The 18,188-nt window shown below is 39.8% G+C and overlaps 1 protein-coding gene across 1 annotated transcript in view; it reads left to right on the top strand.

Moving 5' to 3' along the window:
• Positions 1–18,188, top strand: part of SYNE1 (spectrin repeat containing nuclear envelope protein 1) — a 265,776-nt gene that overhangs the window by 160,061 nt on the left and 87,527 nt on the right. The window contains exons 90-96 of the mRNA XM_075708574.1: positions 1,296–1,490; positions 2,570–2,710; positions 8,131–8,319; positions 9,076–9,237; positions 10,517–10,711; positions 14,230–14,403; positions 16,310–16,501. Coding sequence (XP_075564689.1) covers positions 1,296–1,490; positions 2,570–2,710; positions 8,131–8,319; positions 9,076–9,237; positions 10,517–10,711; positions 14,230–14,403; positions 16,310–16,501 — 1,248 coding nt within the window. The remainder of the gene's footprint in view (positions 1–1,295; positions 1,491–2,569; positions 2,711–8,130; positions 8,320–9,075; positions 9,238–10,516; positions 10,712–14,229; positions 14,404–16,309; positions 16,502–18,188) is intronic.

The raw sequence follows: 18,188 nt of genomic DNA, 5'->3' as shown, positions 1-18,188 counted from the left end.
CTCTTTTTAAATAAAGGTTAGTACTGTGTGCAGCTCAGCTTTTAATTCTGAAGACTTACACAAAACCAAAACAAGATTAAAATAATGTTGTTGTGGTTTAACCCCAGTCAGCATCTAAGTACCACACAGCCACTCTCACCCTCCCCCCTGCTGCTGGGATGGGGAAGAGAATCGGAGTGGGGGTGGGGGGGAAGTAAAACCCATGGGTTGAGATTAGGACAGTTTAATAGGACAACAAAGGAAGAGAAAATAATAATAATGATAAAAGAACATACAAAACAAGTGACGCACAATGCAGTTGCTCACCACCCACTGACCAATGCCCAGCCCATCCCCGAGCAGTGATCGCTGCACTCCAGCCAACTCCCCCCAGGTTTTTTTGTTCAGCATGATGTCATATGGTATGTAATACCCCTTTGGCCAGTTTGGGTCATCTGTCCTGGCTGTGCCCCCTCCCAGCTTCTTGTGCACCTGGCAGAGCATGGGAAGCTGAAAAGTCCTTGACTAGCATAAGCAGTACTTAGCAACAACTAAAACATCAGCGTGTTATCAACATTCTTCTCATCCTAAATCCAAAACACAGCACTATGCCCGCTACTAGGAAGAAAATTAACTCTATCCCAGCTGGAACCAGGACAATAGCTTATCCAAACACTGGCAGAAACTGATCCAGTCTGCATTTAATCTTATTATGTGACTGATTGTTCATATCACATTTGATCTTGTTAGACCCTGTGACTTATTGTTTGAACAATTCATTCTTTCTGGCGAGAGCTGAATGGGGCATTTTTTACAGTTGTGGTTACCACATGACCTCATTTCCATGGCATGCGCTATGCGGAGGAGTTTCATCTTCTTCAGCTAAATGGAAATAGAACAAGGGAAAATAAAATAGGACAGGAAGAGGGAGAGATGTTCCCCTTTGCTGCAGTCTGAAGCTTATACACTTCATGTCAGGTTCAGGCTGGATGCAAGTGTGAGGTGTTCCTCCCTCCCTTCTGCAATTACCATGCACACAGAGACTTTCGCAGCACTTTTCCGGTTTCAGTTCAAAGCTCTCGGCTCTGCGGTTTAGCTGTGCAGCCAGACACAGCCTGACTTGTTCCCTCCACTGTCAACATCCTGCTTGTCAGCTAGCGCAGCAGCTTATGCGGGGTTTCTGAGAGGCAGCACTATGATGTTATTGGCTGGGCTTGGAGGGGAGAGCTTGCCTTCGCCACGGAAGCTAAAATGCTGAGGGTCCTGTGGCCTTTGTTGGCTGCCTCTGCATTAGGGGAAAAAAAATGTTTCCTCAGGAGCTGGCTCAGAAGATCAAAGGATACCAGGAGCAAATTGCTTCTTTGAATTCGAAGTGCAAGATGCTGACAATGAAAGCAAAACATGCCACCATGCTGCTGACAGTGACAGAAGTGGAGGGGCTTTCAGAGGGAATGGAGGAGCTGGATTCAGACCTGCTCCCAGCACACCCAGCTCATCCCTCAGTGGTTATGGTAAGGAATGCATTGGTCTCGGTACTGTTTATCTGAGCTGCTTGCTTTTGCATCATTGCAACACTCCTGTGTAGCAAATTGCAGCAGCTCACATCTACATTTTTGCTTTTGAAATGGCTGGAGTGTGGCAAACCAAACAAGCTGCAGCTTCCCCTTACTGTATTTTGCTTTATATGGGTTTTCAAGACTTGTTGATAAAGGATGAAGCTATTTAACAGACAAATGCTGGTGGAAGTTGTCTATAATAAATTGCAAATATAGTGCTTTTTCAAAGCTGTCAGCATGCAAGTGCAAATGCTAAGAAACTACAGAATTGCAGGAATAAGATAAAACCAGAATAAATATTATTTCATAACATGTTGCAGTGTATAGGTTTTACATACCGTATTTTTAAAGCCCTTGTCTTAAAATGTTGATGTGATAATTGACAGTATGCTGCTATATTCTCAGACAAGTGTGTTGGAAATGAAAGCTGGCTAAGTACTGCCGTAGGCCTCATGTTTGAATTACTCTGCTTTTGTTTGTTCCTAATTGGGTCTCATTGCAAACATACTGCTGATGCTGTTGGGATTTTTGTCTGAGTGAAGACAGAGCATGGCTATCAGGATTTATCACTGTATGACAGCTTTGGGGAAACAAGAAAAGTATGTTGTTACTGGATTGTGTGTATTTTATATTCTAAGTCTATTCCCTGTTGTTCTAACCAGGCCCAGATACTGAGGCCAATATTGCATTATTCTGTAGCTTTCTATAGTATTTCCATATGCAGCAGTGATTGTGTTAGAAGACATTTAGACAAAACCTAATTTGTTATTAATGAGTTGCTCGCTATACATTTTCTTTTAAATTCATTAGGGTACAGGAGAGCCTGTTCATACTGAAGTATGACAAGTAAACAAGACTATTAATTGAACCAGATTTTTAAGCTGGTAAATGTAATAGTGTTAAGTATGACTAAATAATGTCATGGTAATTATGGCCATGTGTTGTTTTTCTTGTTTTGATCTCAATCAAAGTCAAACCTAAGTTGAGGTAACTGATTTTCTCCCTGTGCTCCGGGGCTGCTTTTCCTGTGGCAGATGACTGCTGGTCGCAGTCACACACTTCTCTCCCCTGTCACTGAGGAATCTGGGGAGGAGGGAACCAACAGTGAGATTTCTTCTCCACCTGCCTGTCGCTCTCCCTCACCTGTGGCTAATACAGATGCTTCTGTTAACCAGGTACCTCCCGCTTGGCACTGATTCAGCTTTTGTCTCAGAGACATGCATGGTTCCATTCCACAGGTGGTTTATTTAATCCTCTGAAATAACATTTACCCATAGCTCCAAGGATCTGAGGCTCAACCTCTGGCCTAGCAGAACCTTCAGGTTCTAGTCCAAAATGGATACAAATATAGACCTCTGAGTTTAAAATGTATAAATTTGGTGTTACAGCTATTCACTACTTTTGAAAACAAATTTTAAGTGACAATTAAAAAGCTCTTCCATGTCACTACTATTTTGTATTTATAACCTAATTTTTGTTTTCACAGTAGTACTCAATGGAATCTTGCATCCTGAGAAAAAATGCGTTTTTGTACTGCCTGTAATAAAACATTGCATTATGTCCATATACATCTGTCTTACAGTACCGTTGGCATTGTAGCACTGAAGCCACAGCCTGATGTCTTTCACTTCAAACCATTTCAAGTATTAACTTTGATGTATTTTTTCATGTACTGTTCATTCCATACTTTCAGTGACAGTCTGTTTTAAGTGCTAATGAGGCATATCAGTGAAATCGCTAAAGTTAGATTTTTTTAAATCAAAACTGAGGACTCTGGCATTTCTGATAGGAACAAGTGTACATCAGCATTGATTAAAATGTGAGCAATGAACCAGCTTATTGAGCATCATGCACATGAAGACACACATAAAATGTTACTCTTTAGAAGCTTAGAAATGAGCCTTAGGAGCAGTCACCACCTCACTGCATTCATCATGTTGTGGGTTTTGTGGTTGGTTGTTTGTTTTTTCATTTGTGGCTGCTTCCAAAATTGACCACTGCAGGTTAAAGGGTAGAATGCTGTTGCATTGCTGAGTAGAAATAGAGAAGTTTGAGCAAGTTGCCCTCTAATTCATTCCACTCATTTCAAAGATACATATGGTGCTAATGAAGTTGCTAAATATAAATGATTCGTTTTCAAGAACTGACATAAGAAAAAATACTAAGGTAAGATAGTAAGAATGGTGACAAAATCTGCATAATAATGAAGTTATAAAGTTGCCTTAATAATAAAAAAGTTATATAATGAATGAGAAGGCTTTTTCTAGTGTTCTGTCATTTCAGATAATCAGAAATGTCCCAGTAAAGTTTACTTACAGTAGAAAGGCAGCTATATATTTCAGCACAAAAATGTCATGACAGTGTTAATCAGTGAAGAAGTTAGAGGAGCAAGAGCAGCTTGCTTTCTAATAGACAACTTCAGTGTCAGTTCATTACATTTCTCTGAAAATGGAAAAAAAACACATTAAGAGCTCCAATAACTCAAATAATAAGGAAAATCCAGTGAAGATGCTGTTGCACCATGAGCTGACACCAAAATGCAAGTTTCAGAACCTGTGATTTACAGGGCAAAATTGAACAAAAATATTACGTCTTTCATTTAGCAGAAGACCTTTGAAAGACATAAAATCACTGGTGTTATAATAATCTAAAAAAACTGACAGATGAAGGTTTCTTCAGTGTGGTTAATGTTGAAATGAACTGCATGTACTAAACAATAAGCGGAACATTCCAAAATGCAGTGGTTTACTTACAAAATGCTTAGGTTCACACTCACATGAGATTAAACCTAAGAAGCTGTGAAACTGCCAGTGCTGATCACGATGAGTGCCCAGGGAGACATCAGGAATGAAGGTTGGTTTAAAAAAAAAAAAATACCTAGGGAGTAGTAAATTAGGAGCCTAAATGTAAGCTAAAAATATTTTGTATACCAAGTAAGTTGAGTAAAAGACTCAGCAAAAATAATTTGGAAATATTTTGTTTTAAAAAGTAGCCAGTGTTAAAAGAAATAATTTCTCACAGGAAGATCACCTGCAAAGTACTAGAAAAACATGTGAACAGGAACTCTAGAAAGCAAAGAATTACATTAATCTAGTCTTTGGAAAAAAATTAAAAGCTCATATGAAGTGGAGTGTGGGGGAGGGAAGGTTGGGTGTTAAGACTGCTTTTAAATTCATCCCTAATAATCTATGTACAGTCTTTTATCAGGGTTTCCTAGTATCTCTTAACGGTGAAATGTGGCTAGTCTGAACCGAGACATCTATGCACTATTTTTACATTGATAAGAAGTAATGAAAATATAAAACAAATGCCAAGTGCATATTAGTGGAAATATTGGTTCTGTGTATTGAAATAGATTAAACCAAGACCATAAATACAAGAAAGTGACAGATCTAGCAGTGTTATAAGTTAACAGTTGCCCAAGTTGTTTGTTTTGTACTGAAACACCTCTAAAAACAACTGGGGTGGGGGGGGCAGGGAACAACTATAAAAATGTTAACTTTTAAAAGGCTGAGGGATTTCACAGTGTATAATATTTCATCAGTAGATAACAGTTCTTTAATGCAGTTTGATGTGTAGCAAAATCAGGCACTTCATCTGTGCTGCAGTACTGAATGAGAATCCTCTGGGGCTAAAACTTCTCATGCTTACCCGAAGATAAAGTTGATTAAAATTTAGCACATTCCTTTAAAACTTATTTTCCAGATGCATAATGCAGAGCAATTGAATTGAAAAATCTTAATAGTTGACACAAAGCCTTGGAGATCACAGCTGATCCTGTTATCCAAGTCTTCAGCACTGGGTCACTGTTAAATATCTTTCTATCTCTTTGTTCACCACGTACTTAATCATTCTTTCTCCTTCCTTATAAAACTCACTGAGGGTGCAACAGCCCTTGTTAAATATCTTTTGAAATCTAAACACACCCTTTACCCCTATGTCCTAACAAGAAAGCTTGAGTCCTTTTTTTTTGCTAATTTTCATAAAAAAAGGGCATGAGACATTATGGCCTTTATAGGGGGAACAAAATCTGTTATGTGTAAGAACATCTAGATTCACCCCATCAGCATTAAAGCCCTGCCAAAAAGAAACTGCCATATTGTTTACTTCAAAAAGTAGTTGGAAAGATGGGGAAAGGGATTGCTTTCCCCTCTTTTAAAAGCAAGGCCTTTATTCTGGAAATGATGATTAAGAAGTCTCAGAAGCACAGCTTTTCTCTTGGCCTTGAGAGAGGACTAGTTGAGGGCTGGAGAGTAGCTGCAAACAAGGCAAAACGAGAAGTTGCCTGCACTGGTGCAATTTTTCACTGTGACTGGGAAAGATTACTTGTGGTCAGAGCAAATAGTTCTGAAATTGCAGTACTGAATGCTGTGCTAAGCTGTTACCTATTCCCTGTTGGCTCCTGGACGTCGCAAATGCTTTCATCACTAAATTTTTCAAATTTCCCAGTTACTGCTTTTGAAGAAGTACCTCATCTGACACTTTTGGACAGTTTGATGTGCTGTTCATTCTTCGGTCTTCTGTTTCTCTGGAGAGACTGACTTTTTCAGGCATACTCAGTAAAGATGTGTGGTCGAGTTGTCAGTAAAATACACTCTTGGCTGCTGTCTCCCTTTAAAAATATTGGTGGTGACCTGGTAGTAGCGCCTTAATCGTTAAAATGTCCATACACAAAGCAGGTAACCTGATAAGTCTCTTCATTCTCGGGGGAAGGACTGAAGAACCATAGCTGTGCAGCTGCTGGGTGATGGGGTGTTTTCTGGGACAGGTGGGCATTCTGTACTCCCTAGGTTTGGTTAGAAAGAGAGCCCAAGAGGTGACTGTCTGGGAAGTGAGCTGGTTTCTATGCTCTTGCGGAGCTTGTTTGGTTTTGTTCACATATTGTATTAGATAACGTATTGAAATGACATTGGGAGATAAAGAGTCTGCTCCAAATTAGGATCCTAATTATACTCTGAGCTCTGGCTTTTATACACCTATACAGAATTGGAGAATGGTTGAGGTTGGAAGGGACGTCTGGAGGTCATCTGGTCCAACCCCCTTCCTCAAGCTGGGCCACACACAGCAGGTTGTCCAAGACTATATCCAGGTGGCTTTTAGTATCTCCAAGGATGGAGACTCCACAACCTCCCTGGGCAACCTGTGCCAGTGCTCGGTCACCCTCACAGTAAAAAAGTGTTTCCAGATGTTCAGAGGGAACCTCCTGTGTTTGAGTTTGTGCCCGTTGCCCCTTGTCCCATTACTGGGCACCACTGAAAAGAGCCTGGCTCTGTTTACTTTGCGTCCTGCCTTCAGGTATTTATACACATTTATACTCTTACATTTGCAGTACAGGTAATGGTCTGTGGTCTATTTGGTAGACACAGCTCTGTAAGCTGTCAAATGAAGAGCACTTAGTTTTCTCTCAGTCACATGGCTCGACATGATGAATTTTCCTCCACACCATACAGGGTCAGGAACGAAGTTATTTGAGAAATTTGCAGTCACTGGAGGAGGATTTTCCAAGCACACTTTTCAGGAGATTTTGAGCAACTTTTTATGCAAATATTGTGATAACTCTGAGAGCTGCCTGAAAGGAGGTTTAATCCAACCTAACAGAAATCAGTGGAAAATCTCTTACTGATTTCACTGGCAGCAAAACTGTATCTTCAGGTTTTCACCAGGGGCATTTACAAATTCAAAATGATTGAGGAAACTGGACAAAAGCTGCTGTGTTGCATGGTCTGGAGCATAGTTCACTAAGTGGGGCTGCTAAGTGAGAAGAAGGAAGGTTGCACCATTTTTCACCTTCCAAATAGATGTGGTGGTAACTGTCATACACAGTTTCAGTTTGAAATAATCCTTGTCATCAATTCTGCTTTCCTGACTTAAATATAGATACTGTGCATGTTTCCTTAATTTTACATTTTCTGTAGATCTTTTTAATTGTCACCTGCAATAGTTGAAGAAATTCCCATACACTCAGTATAGAAGTACTAGTAAGAAACAGTTCCACCGTGAATTTTCAATGGTAATTTGACCATTTGCCCATTTTCCTTAGCACTTTTGGTCCCTTTTCCTACTATCTTTAATAAGTTAGTTGAGAGTAGCTCTTTGAGGGCTTACTATAAGCTAGTGCTTCATACTCTTTCTTACCTCATTGACTAAGTCCTTCACCATATTCCTTTCTGATTCTTCTGTTGCCTTCTCTGTGCTCGTGTTCATTAGGGTGATATTCTTTGCCACCTACAGTATCGTAACCCATTGTCTGTTGTGATGAGTTTTCCCCATGTGTAGTTGTGATGATGCTAGAACAACACTCCCACTTGTAGCACTCCCAGTCTTTCCATGTCTGTCCACAGTAGTGTCCTCTACCTCCTAGCCAATATGAACATGAAAAAAAATGCATCCACAATCTTCATCATAGTGAAGCTCTAAACCGTACTCAGTGTACTACTGTTAAATATTTTTTACTGTGCTGCTCAGAGGTTTCCTGGTAGTTTTGGCTTTGTGGGTTTTATTTTAATGGACATATGCAATGGGGCAGTATGTGGGGGGGTATTCTTATGCAGTATCTTCCGTTTTGGAAGTGCAATAATTTGCTTCATGCTTGTAGGACATTGCTTATTACCAAGCCTTATCTGCTGAACAGTTGGCCTTATCTGCTGAACAGTTGCAGACTGAAGTGGCTAAAATTCAACCCAGCACTTCAGCCACCCAGGAGTTCTATGAACCAGGCCTAGAATCAGCTGCTAGTGCCAAATTGGATGATTTGCAACGTTCTTGGGAAACACTGAAAAATGTGGTAAGTTGTCATCTGGAGGGTTCAAAATAATCAGCTAGCTTGTGAGGAATAAAATGCAAAGAACTGGCTAATATTCTTCTCTGCAATTCTTGGTTTTCAGGTGGTAACAAGAATTAGTAGTTGTGATATTTTATTAAATTGGCTTTGTTCTTTGTTTGAAAGCTTGTGCAGGATGGACCTCCATTAAGAAAAAAAGTCATTAAGGCTGATAGTTGCCTTCAGAAATACCGGCTATTGTCAGGCTGTATTCCATAACCTAACAGGGAAATCTACTCACACTGGATGAGTTGGCAAAAAAGGCCCAAGAATCCAGTTTCTCCAAATACTAAGTCAACTTAACAGATTTGTACATAGTAGTGCAGCATAATCACTCGGTGATGTATGAAAATGGTCAAAGTTTTGATCACATGGTATAAATTTTAATTCTTTGCAGAGGTACAGTAGCTATTATGGGGTATTAAGAACTATGCATCTAGTAAATTGTGCACATCCACGTGTTTGAGTGCATAAAATCTAAAATAAGGGATGAGAATGTGCCTGCGTTTCCCCTTCTTATTAAAGTCCATTTTAGGATTTGACTGATGATGTTTAAACAGATAAATATTTTTAATAGGAATGTTTTGCTTTATAATTTATACTTTTGAAAATTTGTTTTAAGTTTTTGGTTTAGTCTTGTAAGCCTAGGGGTGTATGAAGCAGAAGAAAGAACAAATCCTGTATCAGAGGTCAGAATTTATACCCTCCATTCCTCTTCAGATCAGTGAAAAGCAGCGTACCCTCTATGAAGCTCTTGAGCGTCAACAGAAATATCAGGACACACTCCAGTCTCTGTCCACAAAAATGGAGACCATGGAGATCAAACTAAATGAGAGTCTGGAACCAGCCAAAAGCCCGGAGAGCCAGATGGCTGAACATCAGGTAAAAACTTATGTGTGAGAAATAGAGGGAGAGCATGCGTTATCTGTATAACTTTAGTTCCCTTTTTTTAGATAGTGGCGTTCTTCATGGCTGGATGCCTCAAAAACGTGCATTAGTTGTATGAACCTTTTCTGCTAACTGTATGTCTTGCCTTTCTGGACTTCCCGCTGTTCTAAAGATGGTGTAATGGGGATTCTTTTAATAAGGAGCCTTTAAAAAACCAGAAGAGAGCATAAGAGTTTGTCTAATCGAAATTTTCAGCAAAATCTTTTGTCAAAGATTGTGTTCAGTGACACCTACGCATACTTTTCTTCAACATCAGCGCTACTAGCATATATCAGACTATTTATAATGTTCCCAAATTTACTAAGATCATAACCAATACTGATGCATTGTAAATTGGTCTAAATACAACCTTTGCCTTGTTAAACAAAAGAACCAAACCAAAGCACACAAAAAATTACCTCCCAAGGGAAGTCTTGAGAAACGATGCTCTGAATAATAAAGTACCCAGTCTGACATGTGTTCAAGTTGTAATCATCTAAGCCTTCTATCTCATAGCTTGATACTATCTGGTGGGGCCAGTTCTCATTTCAGTAGGAACTCCAAGACCTGAAAAGGATAACATTTGGCTTTTGTAGCACTGTGTGATGTCCTGAGCATCCAATATGTATATACTATCAGACATGAAATTGAAGTATTTGCTCTAAGGTATTGGTAACACAGCATCCTTTTGTAGGTATCTTGGAAACTGATTTAGAGGATAAGAATGATAGTAGGAACTTCTTTTACATCATGGAGTTAATCTCTGGATGTTTATGTCTATTGCTGGATGTTCTTTGTCCAGTTAGTAAGTTCCAGGCTGGAAGCTAACTCATGCCCCTGTTTCTCTCTCACAAACACATGCTCACTTACTTGTTCATTACCTTCACTGTATCTACCAGAATACCCTCCAGAAAATTGCTTGGAAGAATAAATCTGTATGTCCAATATTTCCAAAAGAATTCTTCTTGTGATATGTTTGAATTTCAAGATAACTGAAATATGGATTTAATTACTTATCAGATGGATGATCCTAGCTGAAGCATCTAAAAGCAGGACTCAGTCCTTATGAGTTCTGACTCTACCAAACCAGCAGTGATATATTGCATTACTCTGTGTTCCTCATGCCCCCTTGGGACAGTCATCTTGAATTTTATATTAAGCCTGTGTCTCCTGAGATGCTTTCTTCTCACTGATAAATGAAGCAAATACTTTCTCTGCTCTCATTTATAAATAGGCTTTGATGGATGAGATTTTAATGTTACAAGAAGAAATCACTGAGCTTCAGGCATCATTAGCCCAGGAGCTGGTTTCAGAGCCACTGGATTCAGAAGCTGCTGATCAGCTGGCATTGCAGTCCACTCTGACAGTCTTGGCAGAACGAATGGCCACAATTCGAATGAAGGCATCAGGAAAACGACAGCTATTAGAGGTACAAGAAAAAACCCCTACGAGTGGGTCTTTTTGGATCACACATTTTGAGAGCCACTTTTGGCAGACCTGTACTTTCACCAAAGTCCTTAATCACCATTGAATGCTGATAATTAAAAAAGTAATTTTCAGTTCTGTTCATTTCTCACAATTCCTTTCACTAATAAATTATTGTTCTTTTTTAGCAAGCCCCTCATCTTAATGCTGGGTGATAAGTAATCAGAAGGAACTTGGAAACACACTGCAGGAGTAAATTTTTTTTTTTTAATACCCACATTGACATTTTCTCAATAGGTTCCCTTGGTATTCCTTGTCCTCCACAGAAGTAATGAAGTGCAGGTGTTAAAAGTCATGTTATCTACTGTAAACTTTTGAGGAGTCACCTGTGCAAACTGGGAGACAAGAGAAAGGGGAAAGCTTAAAACAAGAAATAACACCTCTTCCAAACCATTGCATTATTGTCTATGCTTATCTTCCCAGTGGTTTGCATTCAAAGCTATATCATGGAAGATGCACCCCTTTATTTCTTTGTCTACCAGCTTTACCAAAAATCCTTTAATACTAAGGTGGTTTTAAAAAAGTCCTTTACATATAGGAATGTTGCTGTGTATATTATACAGGTGAGAAAATGCAGTCATGCTAAAGCTGGCTGCAGTTTGGCTGCTTTGAACACTGCAGGGCAGCTTTACTGCTGTACTGCTAAGAACTGCAGCAGTGAATTCATAAACACAGCAACTGCTGCCTTCGTAATTTGCAGCATCAATCACTTCCAAGAGACTGAGTGAGAATTGGCTCTGTGGATCTACCTGGGCTACAGGGTATTCCAAGGGTGCATCAGCTGCATTATTTCTGTGCAGTCACCTGAGACAGTGACCAGATCCTTAGAAAATATCTTTGTTATTCTTAAAAAATTGCACTAAGTTTTACTTCTCAGAAGAAAAATGGCTTTTACGTAAAAATAAGGAGCTGGAAGGACAATAGGGATCTTACTGGTTATAGCTTGCACCACATACAGGATCTTACAAGCTTCTTGATAGTACTTAGGAGGAGATGCTAACTAATAATTTCAAGATAAAGCATGAGTCAGCTGTTCTACTCTTAACTATGGTTAAGATTCTGACAGTTACTTTGATACAATAGCACAAGTATCCCCCAGTAATCCTGGCTAAGAAATGTGTGGTATGTAGACAATATTCAGTAATTTAGCTTGTGCACTTTATAGCTCTGTGATTTCACAGATAAAATCTTCCAGAACCACTGCAGGGGTGTACGTGGGGAAATACAAATAGAACAAGTAATGAAAATATTTTGCCGTTGGGGGTGTGGATTGGTAATACTGTTCTTTCTGTGGTCCTAATTTAAATAACTGGAGCTTGAGAACTGCTAAGCTCTGGATTATTTGAGGCCCTTAAAAACTATCATTGTTCTTTAAATTATTCTAACATGCAATTATTAATTTTCCCATTAAAATGAAGCATTCAGAAAAGCTGTGCAAACACTTTGCTGTGTGAGGGATTTACCCTGCATGTACAGGTCTGAATTTCCTTACAGAAGTGTGGTAGGTTGACTCTGGCCAGCTGCCAAACACCCACCCTCACTCCCCTCTCCCGTGAGATGGGGAAAATAGAGAAGGCAGGCAAAAAGACTCATGGATTGAGATAATGACAGCTTAATAGGGTAAGGAAAAGCTCTGCGTGCAAGCAAAGGAAAATAGGGAACTTATTCACTACTTCCCCATCAGCAGGCAGATGTTTAGCCACTTTCGTGGAAAACAGGATCTCAGCATGTGTAACAGTTGCTTGGGAAGGCAAATGCCATAAAACCGCAAATGCTCCCCATCCTCTCCACCCTTCCCTGAGCTTTTATGGCTGAGCATGATCTCATACAGTATATGGAATATCCCTTTGCTCAGTTCAGGTCAGCTGTCCTGGCTATGTCCTCTCCCAGATTTTTGCCCACCCCTAGCCTACTGGCCTTTGTGAGGGGCAGTTGGAAAGAAAGCCTTAATGCTGTGCAAGCACTGTTCAGCAATAGCCAAAACATTGCTGTGTTATCAGCACAGTTTTAGCCACAGTTGCAAAGCATAGCACTGTACAGGCTGCGATGAAGTTAACTCCATCCCAGCCAGATCCAATACAGTCTTCTCCCCTTGTTCCATACCATTTGCAGCATGCTTAGGTTTCACGTTATCTGATACATCTAAGTGTCCTCTGACCATCCCATTCTATCCATTTCTTACTCCCAAAATCCCCTCTACTCTCTCCAGAGCTCTGTATCTCTCTTGTACTGGGGAGCCCAGTACTGGACACAGTACTCCAGGTGTGGAATCAGCAGTGTTAAGTAGAGGGGAAGGATCACCTCCCTCAGACTGCTGGCAACACTCCTGCTAATGCAGCCCAGGATACCATTAGCCTAATTTGCCGCAAGGGCCCATTGCTGGCTCACATTCAACTTGGTGTCTACCAGGACCCCCAGGTCCTTTTCTGCCAAGCTGCTTTCCAGCTGGTCAGCCTCCAACATATACTAGTGTCTGGGATTGTTCCTGCCCAGCTGCAGGACTTTGCACTTCCCTTTGTTCAACTTCATGATGTTCCTGTCTGCCCACTTCTTCAGCCTGTCAGGGTCCGTCTGGATGGCAGCACAACCCTCTGGCGTATCAGCCACTTCTCCTATTTTGTGTCATCAGTAAACTTGCTGAGGCTCACTACTGGCCGCTCACTAGACTTTGTGCCACTGATCTGGGCCCAGCTGTTCAGTCGGTTTTCAAATTCATGTGGGACTATTAAAGGGTGAGTGAGTCTTGCTCATCACTCCCTGTCTGTCTGATGGACAGACCGGCTGACAGATGGAGCCAGGGAGTCTGTGTTGCTGTGATGCTGTTGCTGCAGCAGGCATTGGAGTTTAACGTCCTTCCACGCCCATGGCACAGGGATTCTCCAAGAGGCCAGACAAGGTAGACAGCTCTTCGGTCTTCTCTTTACCCATGGTGGCTACACCAAAGGTCCACCAGTACCCTCTTGGGTCCTTGAAGTATCCCTCTCGTGCCTCTCTTGAGAGACAGTAAGGCTATCTAACAGTCTGCTGCTGCCAAAAAAAGGCAAAGCTCCTCTCCTCTCTCTGCAGCCCACTCCCAGCTTTGTGTCCCCGTGCGTCTTTCTCCCTAAGCAAACAGGGCTGTGCCAGTTGAGCAAACTGAATCAGTGTGGGGGAAACCCAAAGGAGAGCAACAAGAAGAGGCAGAAAAGACCTCACCTTTAGAAAGCTGTAATAGCAGAGATCTACTGAAGGAAGTAGAAATACAGTGACTGAACTGAAACAGAATTTCAGTCACCAGAACAGCATGCTCGCTGATTGAAAGCAATAATATTTTGTAAAGGTTTCCAACTTATGAAAGAAAGGGCTTATTATGGCTTAAAAATACTATAGCAAAGTTGTGAGAAACAGAGAGGGAAAATTTTTTTAAAAGTGACTGTTGTGATGTATTTCTTTTAAAAAGTAAAACATAATTTGTACGTCTAGGAAAAACTGAATGAGCAGCTGGAAGAACAGCGGCAAGAGCAAGCTCTTCAAAGGTACCGTTGTGAAGCTGATGAGCTTGACCACTGGCTACTCAATACCCGAGCAACACTAGACACTGCTCTGGTTACTGCTGAGGAACCTATGGACATGGAAGCACAGCTGGTAGACTGTCAGGTAAAATTTATCAGTCCTGTAATGTTTAGATGAACAGGATGGACATAGCTTTATCTGAATGAAGAGGCAAATATGAAGCATTAATGTTAAGACCATTACTGAGTAGGATGAGCCAGCATATTAGTGGGGAAGGAGTTTCTGAGCTTCTTTGCACCTCATATATGCTCAGTTAGCTTCATCAGTGATTTGTGAAATAAAATATAGCCTGTTCTTCATTTCTTATTAAAGATTGCAAACAGTGATTTAGAAAGCACATGTAAAAATAGCAGTAGGAAAACAAGATATCCTGACTGCAAGAACATTTGAAGCTCTACAACTTTCGGAGGGCATTTTGTTTTGCTTTAAAGGCCTTGTATTCACTTCACTTGCTGGTTTTGCTCCACTCAAGCTGGAGTTGTTGAACAGCTCACTTCATAGGTATGAAAACACCTGCAGTGTACTTTCCTACTCCTCCTTTTCTAGCTGAAGAACACACTCCCACTAGCAGTGATGACTGGGACAGTGTTGTATGTTCTTCAGGAGTAATCCCTACCTACATTCGAAAGTAAAGTATAATCATCAGTAGTTACTGGTTTTGTGAATTTAATATTAATCAACCCAGAATACCAAAACAACTGAGGCAAAACATTTTGCTGCAATAGGAGTAATTGCATATACTTTTATTAACAAGACTTAGATCAGCCATAACATCCAGGTTCTTAAATTAGTGGGAGTTTTCCATTTTTAAATGAAAGTTTAGAACTGTATGATCATTATAATTAAAATTACAAGGTAGACAAGAGACAGATGGACAAAAGATCCCTTTTCATATTAAAGAATGAAGATCTCAACTATTTTAGGATAAATGGGAGTTAAGTTTCATATAAGTCCAATGAATTAAAAATCTAGTTAAGTTTCCACTGACACTGCTTCATTATTGGAATTTTCAGACTGCTCAGTCTCAAGTGTTCTTTCATCACCTGTCCTTGGGATCTGTTTGTTGTATATAGATAAACCTTGTGAACTTAAAGCAGTAAATTTTTTAATCTATAGAAAACTCAAAATTAAAAAGAACAGTTAACTGTGGAAAAATTAATACTGCTGTTCTTTTGCTGGTTCTTACAATCTTACGACAGTAATTTTTATATAAAGTCCTGTATTTTTTCCACTTTTTAGATACTCTGCCCATCTTATCCTGCACCCATTCCTTCAGGAGCAATATTTGTAAGGTTATACTTGACAGTTGCTATGGAAACAAAAACATTTTATGTCAGTCTAGGTTTTTGAGCAAGAATTGTATGAGCTTTGAGTTTGGAAGATCAAAATACGTACTATGTCTGTAATACATGAATGGTTAATGGAATGTCAGGAAAGTAGCTTTTGAGAATAAACATGCCAGAGATTTGCCACTTTAAGTCTTTCTTTAGACTAAAGAGGATTATACAGAAATCCTTAAGTCCATCATGCACCAATCAGAAGGAGCAAATAGTGAGAAGAGAAGCTTATCAACACAGCCAGAGCAACACATAGGAGGAGGTAGGAAGCATTTCACTAAATGTACATGAAAGAAGAGGAAAGAAGTAACTAGCTGCGTGCTCTGTTTCTTGTTGTTATGGATGTCAGTCTAGCATCTTGGCCATCCTTACCTTTAATGTGCAAATAAAGAGCATCTCCTCTACAACAAATCCTTTGTTACAAGTAACTTTTTAATTTTCTATTTTGAAAAAGGTTGCAAACAGAAATGGCAAATGCAAACATTTGCAAGCATATTCCTAAAGACTCTGAAAGGGACTGGAAGGCAAAGCAATGATGATCTGACTTGCCCTTAGCTTGGCAACGGGTGAGGTAGGCCACAGGTCGTCTCACCAGAAAGCATGACAGATGCTGGAAAATGTATGAATTTGGTTCTTTGTTTTTGCTGCTGCAGAACATGCTGGTTGAAATAGAGCAGAAGGTGGTAGCCTTGTCAGAGTTGTCTGTGCACAACGAAAACTTGCTTATGGAAGGGAAGGCTCACACCAAGGACGAGGCAGAGCAGCTGGCTGTGAAGCTCAGGACGCTGAAGGGCAGCCTTCTGGAGCTGCAGAGAGTGCTCTACGACAAACAGATCAACATTAGGGTAAGTGGCTCTTTCCAACGGCCTTCACGGTGGGCGGGAGGTTGGGGGATTTCATAGCAGTTTTATGCAACTGGGAAAAGGAGTAAAAATATTCTACTGGCTTAGTTTGAGGTATTCATCTGTAGTTAGTAAATGGAATTGCGCTCCAACATAAAGAACCGACTAGCAAGCTTTAGCTTATCATTTTCAAGTTAACAGCACCACTTCATGGTGAAACTATCCTAACCTCAGTGTCTTCACTGAAAGGACAATAATAAAGTAGTTAGATCATTAGCTTGGTCTGGATATACTCTATTCCTGTTCCCAGTCCCTTTAGATTGTGTGTGCTCTGGTGCAGGATCCCTCCCCCAAGAAAAGAACAACCCTAAATATGTACTTTCCTCCATACAGCATGCACAACACAATGAACAGATAACATCAAGATAATGAAACATTTTTCAATATGGCTAATACTTAGTAGTATCATTACACCAAACAAATTATTACATAAACAAAGATACATTTAACCTCAGTCTTGTCCTAGGTTTCTATTCCTAGCTGCATTGGTCTGCTGATTGCCACTAGTTCATTTTATTTAACAATTGTTTTTGGTCATTCTTTAGGTTAAACTAGCATGTGGAGAACCGAATACATACAAGAAACCCAACCATGTAATGTGACTGACTGGGTTTGAATTTGCTTGCCCTGCTGTGACTTCTCTCCCCTGCCTTTCCTTTTACTTCTTCTCTGGGCTTTGCTGTGCAAATTAAACATGATAAGCTTCAAAGATTTCTAGCTTGTAATGCAGATTAAATTCTACTGAGAGGTTAGCTTGAAAAGTCACTTGACGTGCTAAGAACTATTTTTAGTCCAAAGCAACTGGATAACTATAAAACTTAACATAGCTTCACAAAAAAACCCAAACAACAAACACACACAGAAAAAAAAGGAAGAAAAAACCACAGGTATTTATTCCTATTGCCTCTAAGATGAAGTAACTTCAATGTTATTCTTGCATATTAAATGTCATTATTAGGTAAATGAAAAGTGTTGTCAACAGCATGTAGGCATATAATACTATATTCTGATATATTACTTGTGAAGTGAAAAAGCTTTACAGATTTTGTTGCTTCATTTTAAAATGTGCATGCTGCATTTTAAAAAACAATGGTGTGATTTACTTAAACTTCTAAAACAGATCTTTCGATGTTTTTCTAATATCAAAAATAACAACAAAATAGTTTCCAGCTGTAGAATATGAATCATTTAAGGTGCTACATGCATGCAAGACTTAAGTTTCTTTATAAATTGCAAACTTTTTGGGCACTTCACTTATGGATCGTGGAATAAAATAGGTATAGGCAGTATAACATCTTCAAATTTTCATTGAGCAATTTTTTTCAAATGAGAAATTTTATAATGTCTTTTTCCCAAACAATCAGGCATAAAATACTTCTTTTGGACTGCGGCTTAGAACATCAGATGCCCCAAAATGCACTAACTCTCTTTTGCTGTTATTAACCCTGAGAAACATTACATGCTAACAGCAGTGTTGCCTCATGCATGTAAGAAGCTCGGACTTATACATGTCTCTAGATGTACTGATAACCTTGTAGTTGTCCAGAGGCATAGACCAGCCTGCACCCAGAAAAGGAAGGATTCTCCCAGGTTGCTCTACAAGACCAGGAGCATTGTAAAGACTGAGCTA

The sequence above is a fragment of the Pelecanus crispus genome, chromosome 3, assembly GCF_030463565.1.
Source record: "Pelecanus crispus isolate bPelCri1 chromosome 3, bPelCri1.pri, whole genome shotgun sequence".
Lineage (NCBI taxonomy): Eukaryota > Metazoa > Chordata > Aves > Pelecaniformes > Pelecanidae > Pelecanus > Pelecanus crispus.
This window is presented reverse-complemented; position numbering and strand designations above follow the sequence as displayed.